This window comes from Psilocybe cubensis, chromosome 1 (genome assembly GCF_017499595.1).
Source record: "Psilocybe cubensis strain MGC-MH-2018 chromosome 1, whole genome shotgun sequence".
Taxonomy (NCBI): Eukaryota; Fungi; Basidiomycota; class Agaricomycetes; order Agaricales; family Agrocybaceae; genus Psilocybe; species Psilocybe cubensis.
This window is the reverse complement of record NC_062999.1, coordinates 457612-479914: the sequence shown is the minus strand read 5'-3', so window position 1 is coordinate 479914 and position 22303 is coordinate 457612. Positions and strand designations below refer to the sequence as shown.

General features: G+C 45.8%; 7 protein-coding genes across 7 annotated transcripts; 4 read left to right on the top strand and 3 right to left on the bottom strand.

Moving 5' to 3' along the window:
* Positions 1-547: 547 nt before the first annotated feature.
* JR316_0000126 (uncharacterized protein) lies at positions 548-946 on the top strand (the record flags this gene model as incomplete). The annotated part of the gene is made up of 2 exons (XM_047885941.1): positions 548-619; positions 671-946. The coding sequence occupies 2 exons, from the start codon at positions 548-550 to the stop codon at positions 944-946; spliced, it is 348 nt and encodes a 115-aa protein (XP_047753687.1).
* A 119-nt stretch (positions 947-1065) lies between these two features.
* Positions 1066-2203, bottom strand: JR316_0000125 (uncharacterized protein; the record flags this gene model as incomplete). The annotated part of the gene is made up of 5 exons (XM_047885940.1): positions 1066-1092; positions 1144-1227; positions 1279-1929; positions 1980-2090; positions 2147-2203. The coding sequence occupies 5 exons, from the start codon at positions 2201-2203 to the stop codon at positions 1066-1068; spliced, it is 930 nt and encodes a 309-aa protein (XP_047753686.1).
* A 1755-nt stretch (positions 2204-3958) lies between these two features.
* On the bottom strand, positions 3959-4882 carry JR316_0000124 (uncharacterized protein; the record flags this gene model as incomplete). Its single annotated transcript, XM_047885939.1, has 3 exons — positions 3959-4178; positions 4241-4524; positions 4589-4882. The coding sequence occupies 3 exons, from the start codon at positions 4880-4882 to the stop codon at positions 3959-3961; spliced, it is 798 nt and encodes a 265-aa protein (XP_047753685.1).
* Positions 4883-5749: 867 nt separating this feature from the next.
* JR316_0000123 (uncharacterized protein) lies at positions 5750-6704 on the bottom strand (the record flags this gene model as incomplete). Its single annotated transcript, XM_047885938.1, has 2 exons — positions 5750-6340; positions 6393-6704. 2 exons carry the CDS (start codon positions 6702-6704, stop codon positions 5750-5752), a joined length of 903 nt encoding a protein of 300 aa, XP_047753684.1.
* Positions 6705-7054: 350 nt separating this feature from the next.
* JR316_0000122 (uncharacterized protein) lies at positions 7055-9082 on the top strand (the record flags this gene model as incomplete). Its single annotated transcript, XM_047885937.1, has 8 exons — positions 7055-7204; positions 7262-7306; positions 7356-7403; positions 7464-7871; positions 7924-8293; positions 8330-8358; positions 8417-8641; positions 8699-9082. The coding sequence occupies 8 exons, from the start codon at positions 7055-7057 to the stop codon at positions 9080-9082; spliced, it is 1659 nt and encodes a 552-aa protein (XP_047753683.1).
* A 3020-nt stretch (positions 9083-12102) lies between these two features.
* On the top strand, positions 12103-14150 carry JR316_0000121 (uncharacterized protein; the record flags this gene model as incomplete). Its single annotated transcript, XM_047885936.1, has 7 exons — positions 12103-12168; positions 12225-12729; positions 12784-13242; positions 13300-13482; positions 13550-13629; positions 13682-13821; positions 13877-14150. 7 exons carry the CDS (start codon positions 12103-12105, stop codon positions 14148-14150), a joined length of 1707 nt encoding a protein of 568 aa, XP_047753682.1.
* A 3794-nt stretch (positions 14151-17944) lies between these two features.
* Positions 17945-20790, top strand: JR316_0000120 (uncharacterized protein; the record flags this gene model as incomplete). Its single annotated transcript, XM_047885935.1, has 11 exons — positions 17945-17981; positions 18037-18077; positions 18129-18402; positions 18457-18665; positions 18720-18821; positions 18871-19375; positions 19438-19896; positions 19949-20131; positions 20188-20267; positions 20325-20461; positions 20514-20790. 11 exons carry the CDS (start codon positions 17945-17947, stop codon positions 20788-20790), a joined length of 2304 nt encoding a protein of 767 aa, XP_047753681.1.
* Between the last annotated feature and the right edge of the window lie 1513 nt (positions 20791-22303).

Below are 22303 nucleotides of genomic sequence, written 5' to 3'. Positions count from 1 at the left end.
ACTAGTCAGCACACTGGTCAGGTGACTGGTCAGACCAACTCCCAGGCTGACTAGTCAGCACTTTTGCCCGCCGTGCTAGTATCGGCACCAAGTTCCGTCAATTGATGAAGACTACGTGCTCTGAATATGAGTCTTGACTCAAGTCTTGGTTAGCTTACAGTGATCCGCCACGCAAACCCTTAACATTCGAGAACATGCCAGAAATCGGGTCTGCCCACCCATTACCAAGTTGTAAATTCAAATTTGGGTCTTATCTCATAACCATCCATTCTTATCAGGGACAAGTCGAGACAAGGAGCATAAAGAGCAAAAGGCAACCCCCGGTGCCGGTTAAAGCATCGAAAGTTCAAGAATAAATATTAGGTTGTTACGCAGTGCCAATATATAAGTCGTGCAGTGTCCAAGAGCCCAAGACTACTCTTTTGTGCATTTTGGCAGGCAAACCTTCAACCCTCAACGTTCAACCTTCACCCCATCATTCACGGGACACACTTTGGACCTCCTCGACTATCACTTGACATTCAATAGCAAACTCAGATCACGTACTATGGCGTATCGAGATAGCACCAGTACCAGCACCACTATAACACTTCAGCCACACACCCCAAGATACACCTGGGTACGTTTGCAGAAACTCGGTACCTTCGCCTTACACATGTAATGATCCCAGGTATGCTGGAACCAACGACCAAATGACCCCCTTTCCATCCTCGATCGCAACTCAGCCGAACCTGAACTAACCACCAAACAAACGCCCAAGTCGCCTTCATCAATATCGTCCACAACTTCAACGAGCCGGCGTCCCATATCTGCATCGATCTTTACCAAGTTGATCAAACTTGTTCTGGCAGCCATGATATTCATCGGCACGACATATGGAGAGGGGATGATACGAGCATTAGCACTCGTCGCGTTGTTTGTGGTCTACGTGAGGGAGATCGGCTAGATATAGCAGAGTCCTAACAGATGTATGGCCAGTTCCTGAGATGGGGAAGCCAATCATACCTATGATACCATGTACTTAGTATGTACCACCATTCAATAGAAATTCTTCAGACGCGTCTATTATGTCGAAACTCCCAAAGTTGCCCGCTATGAATAAAGTCAATGATCAATCCACGACAATAATATCCGCATACGTACGATTTGTATGTACGTCGCTCTCTCTCCGGGGGGTAGCATATTGATCTGTTCCGGTGTCATGGCCAGCACTCTCATGATCAAAGCCTACATCCAATGCTAAGTTTGCAGTCTGAAATGCTACGAAATGCAACGCACCTTTTGCTCCTCCGGAATTCCCGCTAGTGACTCTGGCAATGCGGGCGTGGCACTCTGAGGTGTGGCCTGATGAGCATGCGCTGGCTGAGGCGGAGGTTGTCCATATCCAGATCCGTAGGCTCCATATCCTTGTTGGTACCCCGAAGGGGCTGATTGCTGGTAGCCACTGTGCTGTTGCTGTTGCTGCTGCTGCTGATACCCGCCCTGTTGATATCCTCCTTGTTGGTACCCGCCTTGCTGCTGATACCCATACCCTGGCTGCCCATACCCTGGCTGTTGACCATAAGCCGGTTGGGCATACCCAGCCTGCCCAGGAGGGGTCGGCTGTCCTCCGTTCGAATGTCCGTGCCCGTAGCCGTACGGCGGTGTTGGTGTATGTGGGTGTGCGGTAAGTTGAGGGGTTCCCGCGCCCATAGCAGAAGGTGGGGTCCCTGTTCGATACTGTGCCTGAAGATGAAGAGGAATGGCTGATATAGGTGCAGGTGCAGCGGGTGGGGGCATGGTCTGTGGCGTGGTGTTGTTGATGTGGGCGGCTGCAGAATTCGACGCCGCCATTGGCGTTGGGGTAGAACTCGCGCTTGTTAAAGGTACAGCTGCTGGGCCACTGGTCGCATCTGCACCTGTACTTGCACCAAATTCTGCCAACGTTTTCTGGTTTTCATGATTCAACAAGACATCTATGAAAGCCTACAAAGGCTCACCTGAAATACTTCAATATTAATTGCGTTCATGGAGACCATAAGAGTAATGAGAGCGTATGCAATGGCAGGCTGGCTGTTTAAGATGCCTTTAGCCGCAGCCGGGGTCGTTTTCTATAGCGAATGCGAACATGTCAAAACATTTTCCCTCTGTTTTACATATAACATACTTTAAGTGTAAGAAGAAGTTCTAGAAGTTGCTCAGCTGCCATATTCGTGTTTGCCATACTGTAACGCAGCTGTTGGGGTTCTGAAGCTACTGAAAAAAATTCTGTGAGAGGAAAACTGCAAGAACTTTGAATGAGGAAAATAAATCAACGAATGCCGCCAGCACTCGTTGAAAGCGACCTGAAATTGGAGGGTCACGTGATCGATATTGGAGTTCAACGCGAACAGCACGCGACCACCGGAACCATTAAATTCATTATTTCTCTACGTCCAGAGGAGCCTAACCCTAATTCTTTCATAGCAAAGAACACAGAGATTTACACTACAGGCGCTGTCTGATGTATGTTTTTCATACAGCGGTTAATACACACATCAGTATGAGTACAGTAGTTTACTGTATCCTTGACAAATCGAAGACGCACTCAAATATTCTCCTTTTATATAGTTACAAATTATATAAGTGTATCGTTTGCTGTATGTCGAACATACAGCGGTCGACTCCCGCAGTGCTACCATTATATGCTCATGCTGAAGCACCTAGCTAGCACTGATTAACACGGTCGTCCACAATTTCTCGATTACAACTGTCACATGTGTGCGCGCTTCTGACCGTTGACCATAATTGGGCATCAATTAATAGAGTGATAAGTCGAAGGACAATCAAACAGGCAAGCATAATACTGAATGAGATTCAGTCTGAGTACAGCCAAAAACGTATCACACTTGGTAGGACTTGCCTGAGAACAATTGTTATACAGAAAGATAACTTCATCAATGCCCACACAATGGTTAACCATTTGCCACATCCCGGCGGATATGCGATTGCCCCATAGTACGATTGGCGCCCAACTTGTCTTGCAATAAAATTCTGATCGCACCATAGTGCGTGGGGATATGAATGAGTAAACCGAATGACTGCAATAATGATGCCTGTAATAAGTATTGAATCTGTGAGGATAGTCGCGGCGCGCAGAACAGCCTCAATGGAGGCGCTTGCCATGATTGAATTGGCCTCCATGATAATAAAGAAAAACAAGGAACAGATGGAAGTGGATATCATCTATAAAGTAAAGAGTGTTTTAGATTATAGAGATCCCCAGCTGATTAGTAGCTGCACAAACACTTGCCATTAATTCTAAATTCGAGATATTAGAACCATCCTTTAACTCTGATACCCGTCGTGGAAATGGACCATTTCGAATGGAATGAGATACAGCTGAGATGATGAAGCGATTCACAACAGCGGTAGTCAACGCAAAGAATCTGATAATTCGCATATAGGCCGATATTCTTCTCGATCGGCGGACCAGGTAGTCATGCTTCGGGAGATCGACATGGTTTTCCCTCGTCGTAAGTGCATCCGTTTCAGGCTTGGGAAGGATGGCCTTTTCGTTCTCTGACCCAACTGCGGAGAGAAGACTCTGCTGAGAGGTCACAATCATGAGATGGTGGATGGCAAACGTGCAACCATAAATCTCAAAATATACTTATACCCGCTGCCACAGCACAACCAAACCATACCAAACCTCCGACTATGCGGGAGTATGACTCATTGACTGTCAATGTTCAAGCGAGATTGACGTGAGAGAGACTGCGCGTCTGTTTGTCAACAGATTCTCAATGACGTTTCCGTAATAGTCACTTGACCTTTTTCTTTTCTTATAAAACCAATCAATGGCCATAATGTTAAATTCCTTTGGTATACGTGAAAATGCCATATTGATGCCAATCCAAGTCATAATGAAGTACTGAGGCCTTGTTAAGCCATGAACTACTGAGAAGGAGGCTTGAATAGAATGGCCGTTAGAAAAGTATTAAATATGAACAGGACCCTGTCCCAGGGGCGCTTCCGAAACTACTTGTACGTCCGGCTTTCTCTCAAACGAGATGTTGATCTTAACAGTGTATGGTACAAAGCTCCCCAAGTGGCTGAAAGCACTCTTTGATCGTGCGTAGGCAAGCTGTACCCCTGACATACGACGTCCTTCGCAAATAGCAATGATGTGGCATACGATCAAAGCAGCCAATATCACGCTAAAGTAAAGAAACAGTCAGTATCCGTCATAGCAAGCTTGAAGAGGGTAAAAGAGTGCTACCTGAGGATAATAGAAAGCGTGAAAGCCATCTTCATGAGAAGCCATGTAAGATCCTTCCAGTTCCAGCACTCATGATGTGGGGGCTTATTTTGACCGTTTGGCAACCATGAGTTGCACCAAGACGGGCTAGGATACTCGTGCGTAAATAAGACGGCAGACGCAATTATTCCAGAAGCGAGGACAATGTCAATGAGAATGGCGACTACATGGGGCCAAATAGACATCTTGCGCTTGAAAACCGTAATGGCAGCGGCGAGGAAAGTAAGAAGTACGGCAGCAAACATCTTCATTGCATTACCGACCATTAAATAAACAGCCGAACGACAAGTCAGCATTGAAAGGACTCACCCAAGCTGCGAGGACAGTTGTTGCCCTCTTGGGACCACCAAAGCCCCAATGGTTCTGCAATGGGGCATGATAGAGGATATATCGAATGCTGAGGAGTAAGAATAGGGTAAAGAGCGAAATGACAAAGCTATGAAGCCTGAGGACTCTAATCAAGGTGAGTATCCAGCCTCTCCCTTCTTTGGTAGAAACGTTGACAGGGGCCCGAGTCACATCCTGGGGCTCTGTATCGGAAACTTGGGTCACCCCGCCGGTCTCGACGTCTTGATAGACTTGGGGGATCGATGCGTCAGACATTTGCTATCGCGATGGTGGCGAGATAATGTGGGTGACTACTACAGTCCTTCAGAATATAAGAACTTAAGAAAACGGCTGCGGCTGAGTTGGAAGGACCAACTGCGGAGTTTCAGCATCCAGGCTACTTGAGCAAGGTTTGACATGAACGTCGCTTGATTGTTGCTGCGGAGAAGAAGTGATGATATCAAAATTGACTATCACAAAATTGAAGATACCGTGGTGACCAAGCCGGTCTGCCCACGGAATATCAATGGCGCCAAAATGGTATAAGAAAACATCAAACCTATTGTTGTTGTCGTTGACTGGAAATCCATCGGCGAACAAATTGGACATAGCCGCGACCTGCATAAATGTACAGGTACACGTGCATACCTAAAGGACTGAGCACATCAAATGCCGGTTGAGATACAAAGCATCAGTATACAGTTAAGCGGATTGGCCAGAAGTAGTCTGAATCTTGACGAAAGCTCAGGCAGACAAAAAATGAATAGACGAACACTGGGGTTGAATTTTGAAGGTTGAAACACGAGTGAGATAGCGTTATGACATCTATTTATTATGCGCACAAACATTCTGAGAGTGTGAATTAGGACAGTGAATGAGTAGTAGGTAACGATGGCTTACACGAGATCATGCCTCTGTTCATTGAACAAGCATTTTGATACTGAAAACACCGGAATAATAATATTGATATTGTGGTATAATACATCTAGAAATGGTCCAGCGGAAGAAGAATAAGTGATTCCAGCCTTGAAGTACGTCTTACAAGTTACACAAAATATACAGTACAATCTAATAAAAGTTCACATAAACAAAGATACTTTAAGTTAACGGTAGTGAATCAGACGTACCCAGATCCCAAATAAATTAGATACAACCCGTCTCGAATCCCAATTCTTTCCATTCCTTAGCGCGGTCGTTAAAGGCTTCACAGTAAAGCTTCACCCTTTCTTTCGTCAAAACCTTAAATTCCTCGTCAAATAGTTCCTCGTCGTCTAACAACTTTGACCCTTTGAGGGATTTCATCCAATGTCTGAGAGCTAGCAACTTCGCTACATCTGCTGCGTCTTGTTGTTGCCTCCGTCTATAATGCGCTTCTTCTGCTTTACAATGGTCATCCCACCCTTTTAATTTGTGAAATAGAAGCAGCGAGAAAGGAACAAGAGGCAGCTCCTGTACCCAGTTAATCCGTTGTGGGTTGAGGAAGGGCAGGTGCATAGTACCAGGTACGAGGATATCGACTTTGCATTCTGGCCCTTGGTATTTCTGACGATACCACAAAATACGATATTCGGCAGCAGGATCGCGTGGCATTTTAAGGTAGAAGTGCTGGGAATTTGCACGCAGGATGAGATCTTTCAACTCTTCAGCAGTAAGTTGCGGCTGGGGGACAAAAATATCATCCCTATGTGCTGGAGGTTCTTCGTCGACATTTTGGCTGACAAGCAAATCGACATCCTGAAACGATCAGAGGCGAGCCAGTATCTTTAAAGCAATAATAAAAACATACTTTGGGGACTCGTGAACACCCGTAAAGTTTCGATGCGAGACTTCCAAAGATTGCGCATGACAAACCGCGAGCACGAAGGATTTGAGTCGCCGCCCGCGCGGCCTCTAAGACTACTTCAAAATGGGCGTTCTGCTTCTGTATCCTTTCTGCTCGAGGCTTCTTACGCCTCTTTGGTTTGGACGCTGAGGCATCTGTCTTCACTGCAGCAACGGTTGGAGTGGGTTTGGTTGATTGCAATACTACCATCGATGCGGTGGCAAGCGTTGTGGGATTTGTGGGCCTTTTGGACTGCTTCGTGGCCACCGTGGCCATGTTTAACGGTAAAGTTGCGTGTTACAAAAGATATCACTCTGGTAGCGAGAAAGGAGCGAATACAGCCACTGATAATGTGGAAGGTCGTGTATGAAAGGGGTCAGGTTGATGTTCCTGGAACGGTTCCGTTTAACATTTCTTGCCGTTCGGCATGGTCACGTGGACGAATTTCAATTAAGGTTGACGTTGGACGTCGACGTTGGCCGACTTTGCTTCCGTCGAGTTGGTTTTCTTACTCTTCATTTCACTTCCTTGCATCTGGCTACAAGCTTTCCAAAACGGCTTATCACAACGCAACAAAAGAAGCAAGCCGAATCACTCAATCACTATCTGAGGAGGTTCCTACAAACATGGACGAAACTGCGCGACTGAAGGCACAGCTTGTTGCGATGGAACGCGAAAACGCCGAACTCAAACATCGGTTGAAGGAGGTGGAACTAGGCATGAATGACACAAATCAGTTGGTTTTAAATGGAAATATGCAGGTTGAATTTCAACAGGTGTTTATTCTCTTTGACTGTTGTACACTCTCGTTGATTTCATTCTTTATTCTCTAGGCCGATACGAAAAATGTGCTAACACTGTATAAATCGCAGAAGAGGGTAATATCTCTGCTTTGTCTCGAATGAAGCATCTTACACATGAATTTAGGCACGATCCAGCTCCTTGGACCTTGTAGAGATCGGTCGAGATAGTAAAGTAATTCGGCTTCTTCGCTCGTGGTGTTGTATGTGCAAAAACCTAAGAGAATACCCCTAGGTCTACAATCTTCCCGTGCCCCAAGAAACGCCTGTGAAAAATCTGGGTCATGTGGATGTTAATCCTCATGATAAAACCTTCAAAGCTTCTCCGCAGACACCTTCCTGGCCAGTTAAACTTTCTCCGCGCAATTTTAAGATTAAAAAAGGGTCGCCCTCGGAAAGCAAGAGCATCTTAAAACTTGAAAAGGATGATCCTGAGATAGAACCTGTGTGCTTAATGACAGATCGATATCCACTTATTACAAGGTCCTTGCAGGATGCAATCGAGGGCCAAGGGTCAGAAGAGAACGAACTAGTGTTGGTGGCACGTGCGCCTGAAAATGGCTCGAACAGCGCATGTAATGTTGAAGAAGCACAGAACAGCTCATTAGCTCCCCATAGCTCACAAGCGGGAGTGTATAACGAGGTATCAATCATTATATTGAGTCAGGAGCATCCCGCGCTAACTCACTAAACAGCCAGAACACAATGTACATTCAACTACACCGATCAATCTGTCGGCCATTGCCAAGGAATATTTGCAGTCTTCCAATGCCCTCATTGTATCACCCTCTCCAGACACACTTCTAGTACCACGTAAATATCTGCGTCTTATCTATGGTGGAAGTGATCAGCAATTCTTCCAATATATCCAGGATAACCTCAACCCATCAGGGAAAGAGAAGCGACGCATGGTATTTCCGCAATTAGAGTCTAATCCCTCTATGCCCATGCGTCCCGGACAGCCGGGCCTGTTGTACTCGTCCAGATACGAGCTTTTGCATGGAAGTTACCCCTGGACAGTTTTTTGCAAACCTGATGCGTCAAAAGCTCTCTGGTTGTACCTAGGTGAGTACACGTGCGCTATATGTGGAAAATTGACAGCCTCCCAGTATAACGGACAAGAAAGCAAGGTCCGTTTGGTTTTCTCACTCATTTACTCGTACCTATTGTTAACCTCAATGTATGAAGACGAAAATTGAATGGGCACAGCGTCTTCTAAAGGCCAAAGCACATGACGTCTATATTTCGATGCGCGCACGTATTGCGCTTCGAAAGTACGGTCAACTTTTACCTTCCACTTCCAAAGCGGACGAAGAGACCCTGATTCGCTCCGAGATAAAGTCAATAAAAATCAACAAAGGAATGCATCTGACTGAAAACGACATTATTGACGCTTTTTCCAAGGGCGAGGAGGTACGCAAAGTAAATCTCATTCATACCAACGCATTTTTATATTATTCTTGAATGAAGGGCATTGACATAATCCGAATGACATGCATCCAATACGACCACGTTTTCTTGAATGACATGAAGACTAGGTATTCCTCTTACTCTGCACTTTGTACCGCCTCCCGAGAGAAGAAAAACGCCAGAGAAAGTGATAGAGGCAAGGAAGGTAGGAGTCTGTCGGTGAAACAGGCCCCTAAGCATGTAACTACGCAAAAATCCAGCAAACGCAGGAAATTGCATGACGGAGATGCAAGTAGTCTAAATGAGGGATGTCAAGAATACGAAGAACCTGAAAGCAGCTCTAAATCGTCAATTGCGCCGCGAAGGAGCAGCCGAAAGTCTGTAGCCAATGGTATGTTATCCATCTTGTCATCAAATATTGCTGCGTCATTGACTGTGGTATAGGGAGCTATGCAAATGATAGCAACTGATCTAAGTAATAATTTCAGGATCTGCTTGAGACCAAAACCATTATTGACAGACGGCCTGTGTATGCAACTTATCACTGTGCTCCCAATGTTGGCCCAAAGTTAGGAAGAAAGGGAATACAGTCATTGTATGCTGTCAATTAACAAAGTACTTTGTAAAATACGCGGCGCGAATTGTACACCGCCATCCTTCCGCGTTACAAATATAATTTGATATTCAGGAGTCCGATGCTACAACTTTGACTTCCTGGTGACCTCCCCGATTACATGTTAGGCACACAGGTTTTCCTATTGAGAAGTAGTATGTACTCTTAATGATCGGCAGTTAACTTTCAAATTAAACATCCCTGTCGTTGTACCTCGTACCCCAGATTGAAGCCTTTCTGAATTATTGCGTGCGAGTGTCAAGTCCAGCGACGCCTATTTTTAAGATCAACTTATACCACTAACTTTCTTCCTCTTTGGTAGACAATAAATCTGATGTCAATAGGAGCCTTTATCCTTTGGTCACCAACAGGTGGGAGGTTAGGTAGATCTAAAGAAGTCACTTTACTTCTTGGACCCTTGGGCCTAAACTAACATAGCTTAATCTTAAGATCGAGCCTCACTTAATAAAAGTATTTTTAAACAAACTTCCAGTGTGACAAAACTATGGAGTACGGACGTTCGACGCCCATTGTATCTGATATCAAAGATAGTCAAAGATATATCCTTCCTCACTGATTCGGGCGATGAACGACTATTCTAACTCCAAGCTTTGCTGTAGAGGCGTGCGTGAATGTCAGCTGGTGAGTCCACAGAAGGAGTTCTTCACATCATCATTCATCGAAGTAAAGAGAAACTTTTCACTAGCATAGAATGTCCTGTGTAGAAGGATTGTTCGGCATCCTCCATGCGCAATATTTTTGTGTGCGTTTGTGTGTCATTGACTCACTATTCAGAAAAAAAATGAATACATGCTCGCCCAGGTATAAATGCAAGGACTCTAGTCTGTTTAGTCGCCAGTTTCATAGTTGAGACTTCCATCTCTTAGTCACTCGAACTGCAACCCCTGGGCACCAGTACATGTCTGCTTCCAACCAAAGAAACGACCTCATCTTTCGAAATTGTGTGTTTACTCCGCTGCACGCATCGTATAGGCCGTCGCTAAATCACTATTAGATTTAACAAGCGGAATATCTGCGACTAAGGCCCTCGCTTTTGTATGCATTCGTCTCCATTATCCACATTCATCCTACTCATCGCATTGAAGACGCCAGATATCGTTTGTCACTTCGGAAACGAGTTGGACGCATCGACCCTCATTAAAGAATACAATCAATTCATAAGTCTCCCCCTCCAACCAAATGAGATCAACCTGATCTATATTCGAGCAACCACAACCTCCAATATCGTTCCTGGCGATAGGGCAGCTGTGACCTTGCGTACAGTCCCTAGCGAACTGATTCTATGGCCTCAAGTTTGGAACGATAAAAAACCTTTAGGACCAGGACCCTTGATGTTCCCAAGTTTGAGCCCCAACAAAGGTACTGTTTTCATATTAGTTCCAACGTCTTTGGAGGTAGAAATGGTGCTTATAATATATATTCCAAGTCATGGCTCTCAACACGCCTTTTATCATTAGCCCCAGTTCAATGGGCGGGTTTCACAATGTTTTTATTGCTACTCAAGGTCTGGTCTATGGCTGTCCGTTTGCACATTTAATGCCAATATATAAGTTTCTTTCCCCTTACATATAAGTGTAGGGAGTAAATGGTCCTGTACGTAAATCTTATGATATCCGCAGACAGACAGCAAGTTACCGCACATGAAAATCCCAAATCCACATATTCAAATGTTGTGCCCTCAGATGAAATATTGAGTACCATACATATAGTTTTGCTGCCCACATATATAAGTTACAATCCCTTACATAGGAAACCCACGCCCCTTCATAAATGTTTTGTACCCTTACACATATCTACAGGCTCCGTGTATTATTGATTTTACATTTCACCGTCCCAAAGAGATAGAGGCATTTTTCGGCATTTGTCTATGCCGTGTCAGCCGGGACATCGTGAGAAGTCGGCAAATGTCGACCATCGACAAGACACATCTCAGCACATTACGATTTCTAAGTCAACACACGCTGAATGAGCAAAGACAGTCTTCATACGTGCTATAAAAGCTTGCGTATATGCTTCTTATAGACGTATTACGTCTATCTGGTTGGAGCCAAGAGCTTCCATTCACCATTACTGAAGCCTAGCCGGTGTGCTAGGTTTAAATACGCGTGCAGTTGAGGTTATAAGTGAGAAAGTGCAATATTTCTATTCATGACCTGCTATACAAACGCCTGTAGTAATCACGACATGCTGGTAAGACTTTGAACGAAATCTAATATCCATCCTAGCTTCTCAACGAGTATCAATTCACTGCAAAGCGGGATACAAACCGAATTCCCACGCGCCTCCGGCAAGGACGGCACGTGTGATAGTCATCTCGACGACTCTCTATCTGCGGAAGAAAGTTTATATATATGCGGAAGGAGTTAGAAAGAAGGATACTGGCCTTTTTATATATGGGTGACCTACCTCTATGCTCGTACCTCCCAATAAAACTGAAGGCCATGTAAGTTCAATGACTGGGATGGTTTCTTCCATGCTGGGAATCCATCTGTCTATGACCGGGACACCGAAGTATGTCTTCGGAACCGTGTAGAATTATGACTTATATGTAAGGAGAAGGAAACTTATACATGGCATTAAATGTGCAAACGGACAGCCATACTGGTCTGGAATGATTATACCGATGGTGGCCCAATTCGTCTTCGAGATGCTTTGCCCGCTCCACCGGCCGATGTGAAGAACTGGAAAGAATTGCTGGATTTCATTAACAATGATACCTCCACGGTATATTACAATGTAAGTGCAGACCAAAGGAGACTTTTTAAAGGGGTGATTCTGAAAAGACAACGCTTAGGTGGTGGTGGCCGATCCAAAAGCTCCCGTCATTACAATGTCCACTCGCCTTCGTATCATTGACGATGGTCAAAGTCCTCTCGATTTCAATATTATGATTGAGGTTTTATTTGTTATCCCTATAAAAGAGGCATACGGCTTACTTTTTCCGCTTTTCAGAATTCTCTGATGCCAGATGGCACTCGTGTGTCCTTGTCCTCCCCAGCTGGGGCAATAAACATGGCTCCAACCCTTATTTCGGACAATACCGACGTCGGCGTTCACGTGGCCTTGGATCCTGGTTTTGATGAAACCATTACACTCACCGTTCACCTTCCGTCCGATGCGGTTGTTGAAACGTTCGCATGGATCTCACTCCAGGCAAGTATTGTAGTCCCACAAGCATCGCAACAAGGAATACCCATCACGGAGGTTCATTTGCTGGGAGCCCAAAACATTGTCTTCCACGATGACGCAACGACAAACCTCAGATTTGCAAGTCCTGCTGCCAATGCTCTCAGGAAGTATGTTCAAGCGACTAAAGATGTCGCACAATCTGTAATGAGCGGGGATGCTGCGGCAAGCCTTTTTGCCTCGACCTTCTCAGCTACTGGGTGGTGGTTCCGTGATGCATTGAACGACTCCAACCATTTCCCTCGTACCGAATCCCTTTATATTTCACCAGGTACGGTTCAGAATTTTCTCGATAAAATACACCTCTGACCTTTATATATTATAGATACCCAACCTGTTGGGAACGCGCCATTGTCGACCCCAGCGTCAATTCTGGGCGGCTCTAATGCAAGCATCGATTACAGTGCTTCGCATAATGTCACGATCAACCAAGGCGAGCCGAACTATACATACATCCGTGGAAGCTGCACCCAGGGAAACGGTTATGCTGTCGAAGCAAGGATGTTCTGTGTACCCAATAACTTGCTGCTTTATCCCACGAAGTACGCACAATGGTCTGTCCAAGACTTTGATGACAAGGGAGAACCGTATGTGGCCATACGCACCATCACATCTCCCTCGGCCAACAGTTTCAACGTATTGAACAACCCCTTCAATATCTTAGACCCTAAGGCCTTGCCCCCGCAAAACGATCATTATTGCATCATCGCAGAAACCCGTCATCCATCTGCCGAGTGCCCAGACCCTGACTGGCCGCATGAAAACACTGGCGCGTTTAGTTCGGGTAAGTCCGTTTCTCAAGCGGCAAGATGGCATGGAGCATTTTCTAACGATTTCATAGGCGCCGGTTTCAACAACTGGGTAGGAAGTACCCCTACAGTCAGCGAGAGGAACATGGGATTCAAAACGGGCGGTGCTGAATTACTCTGTTCGTGCAATGTCGCAATTCCTTATAATGTGTACACCTCCTCTGCCGAGTGGACATTGCAAGTCGATGGATATAACGTTCCGGTTGGATCTGCATGTAAGTCATTATATTGAGATGCTGTTACGTTGTGCATGTTTTTAATTATGATGATCTTCTTGCTCAGGGAAACTGGTCGGTTCTGGCCCAGCCATCCCCGGACTCACCATCGGCTTTGCTCAGACAACTGTCACAGCTTCAAACATGGTAGGTTGTTCTAAACAACGTTGACGGAATGCCGAGTTTATTCTATACACAGGTTCAAGGATGCCACTTCACAGGTTTACCAAGTAGTGGCTATGAGTTTTCAGTTGTGCTTCAATGGTTCGCACAAGGCTACGCTCCGGGAGCAGGGATGAAGTTCTCGTTTTCCTTACACACTACCTCGCCTCCTGCCGGGTAAGGTGTCTCTTGCATTAAAACGCAGATGCCACTGACCATGCACATAAATCAGGCCCAAGGCGCTGGGCACAGGTCAATTCAGAGCCGCCGCGACTCTCCCAAAAGAAGCGGCTAACTGGCCTTTCACCGTCGGAATTCATCATCCAGGAGTTCAACACCTTCAAGACGGCAAGAAGCATTCCAAAGCGTACCTTGGTAAAGTGTTCAAGGACATTGGCCCCAACCCCTGGCCTTATGCTTCCGGCGACGGTGATATTGATGCATATGATGCAATTGGTCCTGTCCCTGTCTATTCAGTTGGTGGGGATCACTGGAATCTCGTCTGATGGTGTAGGCAACGCAATGCAAGTTTGCGACAGTTGGAAAACCTGAATTCGAAATACTTTTGATATTGCAGACAAACACTTTCTTTTTCGCACAGTCGTTACGCACCCACCTGATCAGTGATGTTGACTTACATGCTCTTCTGTAACTTTGAAAAAATCCATATTGACAATCAATTTTTGATACCCATGACCCATCCAACGAGCAGAATTTTCCACAGTTCGAAATTGTTAGAAACGCACTATGGAAGTTAAAGAACATCACAAAGTAATAAAGAAGTCTTCCCTAGAAAACTAGACTGAATGGCGATAAGACCAGCAGAACAGCGGAACACATGGCAAAACGCACCTCTCCGCCGTTTTTGAAGTTAACTACTTGCTGCATATGATTTCACCACCTCTCCGGGCTACTAATCTGCTTATAGCAAGGACAGGTGATATAGCTCTATCAGTACTTTCTATGTGGGTATGAAAGACGTAGGATGTCAGCCTTGCATCGCACTCACGACCAACTACCAAATGATATCAAGGATATTGTCAGCAACTATCACATTGCCCATCCCGAAGCTGGTTCTGAATACAATTTACGATCCAGTGAGACGAACGCGGTCATCCATTTTGCATGTAGAAACAGGGTAAAAGTCGACCCAACGACAAAAACCAGAAAGGAACCATAAACGCGGTCGTTCCTTGTGCGTAACAACTTTTTTCACGGCGGCGAGTGCTGGCGGCTGAGGTTCGTGGAAGGATCTTGCCAACATACTTAATAGAAGTTTTTGATAAAGAGCAACTCAACATGGACATCATAACCTTGGAATGGTATGAAAAATATATCATGGCGCACAGTCGAAGTCGAAGTACACAGATTGGCATATCGAATTTTAGCATAATCTCGTGGTACATGGCGGCCAAACATCTGTGAATCGACGTCCCCGACAACCCAACACCAATAGGACTCCGAGCGAGTAGACTACTTGAGCTTCTTCTTGCTATAACGCCAAGGCTGTTATGAACACCAAAACAAGTAAATTGTGATATGGTGACGTACGGGCGGAGCTGGGATGAGTGTCCACAAGACCTCTTCCTGCAGTTAGTGGCACGGGGAGGGAGGCGGGCGTAGCACTTGCGGCAGATCTGCTTGTCGCAGTTGTACTTGGAGGCCAAAACCTTCAAGGAAGGCTCGATGATACCGCCACGGAGACTAATAAACAAGAGCTTTAAATGAACGCTACACGTGTGGATATATGCGCCTTGGATACACACCGAAGGACCAAGTGAAGCGTCGACTCCTTCTGGATGTTGTAGTCACTGAGAGTGCGGCCATCCTCAAGCTGCTTTCCAGCAAAGATGAGACGCTGCTGGTCGGGAGGAATACTAGAAGTAGCGAATAAGACATCAACCACCAACATGACCCTTGCCCACTACTCACCCTTCCTTGTCCTGGATTTTGGCCTTGACGTTGTCAATGGTGTCGGAAGACTCCACCTCAAGGGTGATCGTCTTGCCCGTGAGGGTCTTGACGAAGATTTGCATCTTTCAGGAAAGAACCGTCTTCAGTACACGGGTCGCCGACGAAGAGAAGGTAATATAGGGCCTGCTCACCGTGAATTATGATATTGGGTGTCGTCGACTGACCTTCTGGTACCCTGAGGACGGTGGGAATCTTCACGATGGTTCTGTATAGTCGAATTCCGGTGGCTGACTTTAGGGCAGGTTAATCACGTGGTGTCTCACACTTGTTGAGGCTTCGGGTGTGGCTATGTTGTTCGTTATTCCCGTCATGGTCTTCTACATCGGTGCCAATGACTTTGGATTACAGTGTGGTGAGTATTTCTACATCTTCGTATCCTTTCACTTTCGATTTCCACATATGATGAGAATCTATTCGTACAAACTCAGCTCACTTCGAAGCCCAAGGGTTATGAGAAGAACACGTATATCTATCCTGACACTTTTCGACCACTTTTTTCCACCTTTTTCCACCCCTGTCTGCCAGTGAATTGTTACTAATACCATTCTCTCCAGTTTTAGGTATATAGGTTATCCATGTTCACTACAATTCCAATTGGAAAGGCTATCGGTGAGTCTATGCATCTTTTCTGTTCGCAAGATGCAACCTATTACTGCAAACATAACCACGACGTGTTCGCACGATGGGTTTTATTCCTTCGGGAACCATTCAAGTCTCTGATATTGCCTTTTTGCATTACACCCTGTCCTTGACTCTTTGCTTACCATAATACTCTTAGATCTCCATGTTGTTTTATCGTTCATGTATAATAATGCATTTGCACCCCTCCTCTGCCCGTATAGCTCCAATTCTATTGTCCTATTCAAAAGACACGTTCTGAGCACTCGACGATACTTCATTCTGGAAAACGTCGAGCATAACTCGGTTTTCAGGGTCGATATTCTCTGTCGCCATCTTTCCTCATCAAATGGTATATGGCTTCAGGAGTCGAACTGGCTTTGAAGGAGAAGGGTGAACGTGTCTGATGAACCATTCCAATTAATCATTTGAATGTCAATTTGTTTTGTCACGTCAATGGTCGAAACCTGGAGTTGGGAACTTTCTTCTCAGAGATGACCCCTATCACGAAGCAGATGGCTTTTCAAATGCATAATCATTTGATCCTCGTACATCTATATGTCGTCGAAATAAGCAGCCTGACGCCCGCGCAAGTTGAGAACATTTGGGCCTTCTCTCGACTACACTGTCTATTCTTGGATCCCAATTTGAAGGTCAAGCACGAGACTTTGCACTAGTTCATCGAATGCCAATTCGCTCCGAATTTCTTCAGTGTCCATTCGTACGAGACGGGGCTTGCGCTTGGCAGCAGATGTGGGCGATATACTTGGTGAGTACGCATGTGCTCGATTTCTGGCATGTAATATAACACTAGACTCCTGGCGTTCTTTTTTTGTGTCGGACGTTTTTGTGTGACTTGTTCCGAAAGCAGACCCAACTGGTTTACTGGCAAAATCAAACATGTTCTGCGGCTAGGGGACTGTTCATCCATCCTTTCATGACCGAATATCAGTGTGATGATAGGTGGTATATACATTATCTATTTCATGCTCTATAGTTCGATAGAGGTAGGCGCGATAACGCTTAGGTCCGGCTCAAGCTGTTCGATTGCCTTTCACTTCCATTTTCCCCGCTGTCTACACATGATGACCGTTTAACTAGGCTCAAGAGTGGGGTTGTTTTCAGTGAGTTTCATTTCTCGACTTGTCGTATTCTAGCATATAATAATCCAAATACAAGGCTTTCTGCTAAATGCTAAATGTCGAGACTTTTGCATGCTTGTTGTCATTCCTTCCGAAAACGGACACAACTAGTCCACTGGCAAACGACACATTACAGAACGCCCTATTAGCGCGACTATTCATCCATTCTTTCAAGGCTGCATGAACTAAGTTTATTCGATCTATTTGGGGCCGGTGCTTTCGAGATGCGAACTGCGAATAAATCAACAGAAAGTACTAGAGCCTTCGGATGTTTTATTTGGACGGTAAACAAGGTATGGGTGACCTATCTTTGAAGCTCTCCATCCATTGTATCAGTCATAAATGGGCTTCAACGACAAAGGAATCCGAATAAGTTGAATGCATTTGCTTGACGTCTTCCGTTACGCTTGTGGCAAGTAAGGTAAGGGGTTGATTTGAGTCTGACTTTTCTTTCGTATTCACAGGAGGCTTTGGGGTATAAAAGAAAAACCAACTCACAGTTATTCCTCAGTTCAACATCCAAGAACCCCAGCGATCCATTGCTAACAAGCAAACAAATCTCAAAGATGTCTAAATCGACCAACAACCTCATTTTTCGCAACTGTGAGTGTATCGCATTGCGACGTCTCACAGACATGAAAATCTGACATTGGTGCAGTCTTGACTGACGATGTCGTGTCCACCAAGGCGACAGCCTTCGTAAGTGTTTAATGCCTCAACGGATAGCAATAATCACTCACACCCCAATAGACGCCGGATATCATCCCCCACTTTGGCAACAAAGTCGATCCGGCGGTGTTGATCAGTGAATACGACCTGTTCATGAGCCTCCCGCTTCAACCAAGCGAGATCAACAATGTCTTTTTCAGAGGACAGACGACCTCCAGCGTTACCGCGGGATCCAAGACTGCCGTTGTTCTCCGTGCGGTTCCCAGCGAGCTCATCTTGTGGCCTCAAGTTTGGAACCAGGTCAAGCCCACTGGCCCAGGGCCCCTTGTTATCGATACTTCCACTCCCAACTCAGGTACGTTAAACATCAATAACTTACAATGACTATATTGAAGGAGGTGTCTATCAGTGGTTGCATTGGGAACGCCTTTCGCATTTAAGCCACCAAACATGGGCGGGTTCAACACCACGCTGATCGCCACGCAGTCTCCAGTTCCGGCTGTGGTTAACTCGAAGACGCGTTTCAGGGACGCGTTGCAAGCACCTCCTGCTGATGCCAGCAACTGGCAGGATATGGTTGACTTTATCAACAACGACACGTCCACTGTGTTTTACAATGTAAGTTTATTTGGAAACTTGTCATATGAAACCCTGCTCACCAACAATATCTAGGTCGTTGTCGCGGACCCTAACGCACCTGTGATCAGTGTCTCTACACGCCTTCGGGTTATCGACGATGGCACATCCCCTCTCAACTTTTTGATAACCCTTGCAGTATGTTCTTTCTTTACTAGTATTTGGTAAGAAAATTAACACACGATAGACTTCGACGATGCCAGCGGGAACATCTGTGTCTATGTCCTCCCCAAGTGGGATGATCAATCTGGACAAGGTCCCTCTCACGGATGATATTGGAGTTCATGTCAGCCTCTCGGGCGGATTTGACGACATCATCACACTCAACATCTTCCCCGCGGCAGAAGATACGATTGAGACTTTCGCTTGGGTCTCCCTTCAAGCAAGCATTGTCGTGCCTCAAACTGCTCGTCGTGGTCTCATCCCCATCAGCGAAGTCTTTTTGCTTGGGTCCCTCAACGTTGTGTTCCACGATGACGCTACCACCAACTTGAGGTTCTCGAGTCCATCCGCCAATCAGCTTAAAGAACATCTCAAAGTGAAGAAAGCTGAAGCTCAGGCTGTCGTGGCTAAGGAAGGCACCGTTGGAACCACTGACATTATCACTGGTGCCGCAACTGGATGGTGGTTCCGTGATGACATTGGCAACATAAACCTGTTCCCCCGAACGACCACTCTGTCTCATTCTCCTGGTATGTATCGTATCGGGTCTCTTTACTTAACAATTTAAATTCTAACTCATGAATTCATCTAGATATTCAACCTGTTGGTACAGTTCCGAGGTCGGACTCGCAAACCATCCTTGGGGGATCCAATGCCAACATAGATTGGTGCGATGCGAACGCTGTCGCCGTGAGCGAAGGCGCGCCTAACTACATCTATTTGCGAGGAAACTGTACATTGGGAAGCAACTATGTCACCGAATTCAGGTTGTTCTGTGTCCCGAACGCCCTTCTTCTCTATCCGTCCAACTATTCGCAATTCTCGGTCACTGATTTCGACGATGATGGAGACCCGTTCGTTGCTACTCGCACCATCACATCGACCTCTGCTAATAGCTTCAATGTGATCTTGACGGCTTTCGACCTTCTGAACCCACTGCCTCCGCCGTCGGGAAGTGACCACTACTGCCTCATCGCCGAGTCGCGTAATCCTACTGCCGCCAACCCGGACCCAGACTGGCCGCATGAAGACACCGGCGCATTTGCTTCAGGTGACTAGTGGTCGCTCATTAGATTGCTGCAAACTCATAGTTTATCTCTTAGCCGCTGGGTTTGATACATGGATTGCTGGCAGCCCCGATGTGTGCTGGAGGAACATCACATACCGGGCTGGTGGTGCTCAAATGATCTGCACTGCCATTTGCGAGATTCCAGCCGGTGTATATCCATCGTCTGCTGAGTGGACTCTGGAAGTAGATGCCGAGAATGCCCCTGTTGGTTCTGCTTGTACGTCTATGTCATTTATCTTTGTCGAAAAGCATTACGAAACTCAATCCACGTAGGGGCTTTAACTGGCAGCGGTCCTTCCATTCCCGGTGTCTCGATCGGTTTCGCTCAGACAACAATTACTGCCACTAATGAGGTTCGCTTCATACTTCGATAAGATATTGCACATATAATAACAAAGCAATTGTTGTAGAGTCAAGGATGCCACTTCACGGGTCTTCCCTCGAGCGGCTACACATTCTCGATTGTTCTCCAATGGTTCTCAGAGGGCCACGCTCCCGGGGCTGGCATGAACTTCTCCTTCCTTTTGTTCACTACTACACCCCCTGCGTATGTTTCATGCCTTCTCCCATGAAATGAATCTCACGTTAGCGTGACATAGGGCAAACGTGAATGCCAGCGATTTCGTCAAGCAACCTGCAACTCTTCCAGATAACGCAGTCAACTGGCCATTCACCGTCGGTATCTACCACCCGGGAGTTGAGAACAAAGGGGAAGGTAAGAAGAGCAACGAAGGATACCTCGGTCGTCGCTACAAGGAGATTGGGTCCAACCAATGGCCATACGCGCGGGTGGACAAGGATGACAACTTGAAGTCAATCCAGCCTAGTATTGTCTACTCCGTCGGCGGAGACCACTGGAACTTCAGGTTCTCCTAATTGCTCGGCACAAGCTGGAAATCGAAATTGGTAGACACTGTAAAGAAATCTTGAGACTGGGATACGGTACTATTTCACAAATATAAAAGCAACAAAAAAATCTATGTTTAACTACGACAGAGATGTAGTAGTATTGGACAATGTGATCACAAGTGTATATGTAAATCATGATTCTGACTCCAGTGCCTGTCATTTGAATAATCAAAGGTCAAATTTAGATGACCGGAAAACCCTAGGGCACTCTACACCGTGAACCATTTCCAGACAAAAATCCAAATGAATCGGGACGCATCTGAACACAATATGGGCCGTTCGTGATAAACCACAAATCCAAAAACATCGACTGCAGAAGGCTAAAGGTCACAGTACATACTTCGGCGCCATATTTCGACGTAGAATCACTATTTCACACATATTTTGACGCGATATTCTGACATAGAATCACTATTGCGAGTTTATAGAAACCTACCGACTTTTTGAGTGTATCACAACGAATTATATCGGCAACCGTCACAGTACACTTCAAGCCTCAAATCCCTGTTTAGGGGTCTCGAAGGCATCACGTGCTGTTACAGGGCGGCCTCGCGTGGCGCCATCATTGGTCTGTCCACCGTCAATGTCGGGCAACTGCGGTGAGGCCGGTGAGGAGTTGTCTGACTCCTGCGTCGTCCTGCTGTTCCTCCCGGCTAGTCCATGTTCTTCAACTCCCCACTTCTAATGATCATGACATCCAGTTTGGTATTGTAAAATAATCACTGGTCATTCGGAAAATGCGTTTCTTTACTGCAGAAGCCATACAACATTTTTCGACAAGCTGCCTAGTCATCACTCTCGAGTCTCAATCATCCCAGCGGCTTCAACACACGATGTGTACCTAACCACGGTGGGGGAAACCTATGACCCACTTCCTTTCGATTTGCATGAAAAATTCGGAGGCTTTCGTCGGCGCACACAAAAGGTGCGCTCTGCTTATGTATACTAACAGAAAACACATTGATGTCTGTCGTTCTTCAATGGGAGTCTAATGTATCTTCAATTAGATGTCCCCTACATTCCAACTTTAGGCAACATGACGGTGTTACCTTAATTTGTGCTTTCTAATAAGCCCCGCAAAAACTACCCCTTTCAAGAAGCCACCAGAGACGTCTGTAAAGCAGCTGACTTTGCAAATGGTTGATGCTTTGATCACCTTGAGGTAAACACCCTCGTACTTGCAGCGGCCAACAAGTCCAAAAAATTCGGGCTTTCATTTAAACGTCAAGTCTATTTTGGCTACAAATTTAAAGATAAAGCCCAAGCTCTTGTGCAAGTTGTTCAATTGCCTTCACTTCCTTTTTTTACTTTTTATCCATTATACGATGACGGTTTTACTAAGCTCAAAACGCGGGTTGTGCTCGGTGAGTTTTGTTGTTCGATTCTATTTCAGCATATAATGATCCAGATACAGGCTTTCTGCGAATTGTTGAGGCATTTCATGTTTATTCAATCCAATCCTTCCCAAATGGGACACAAG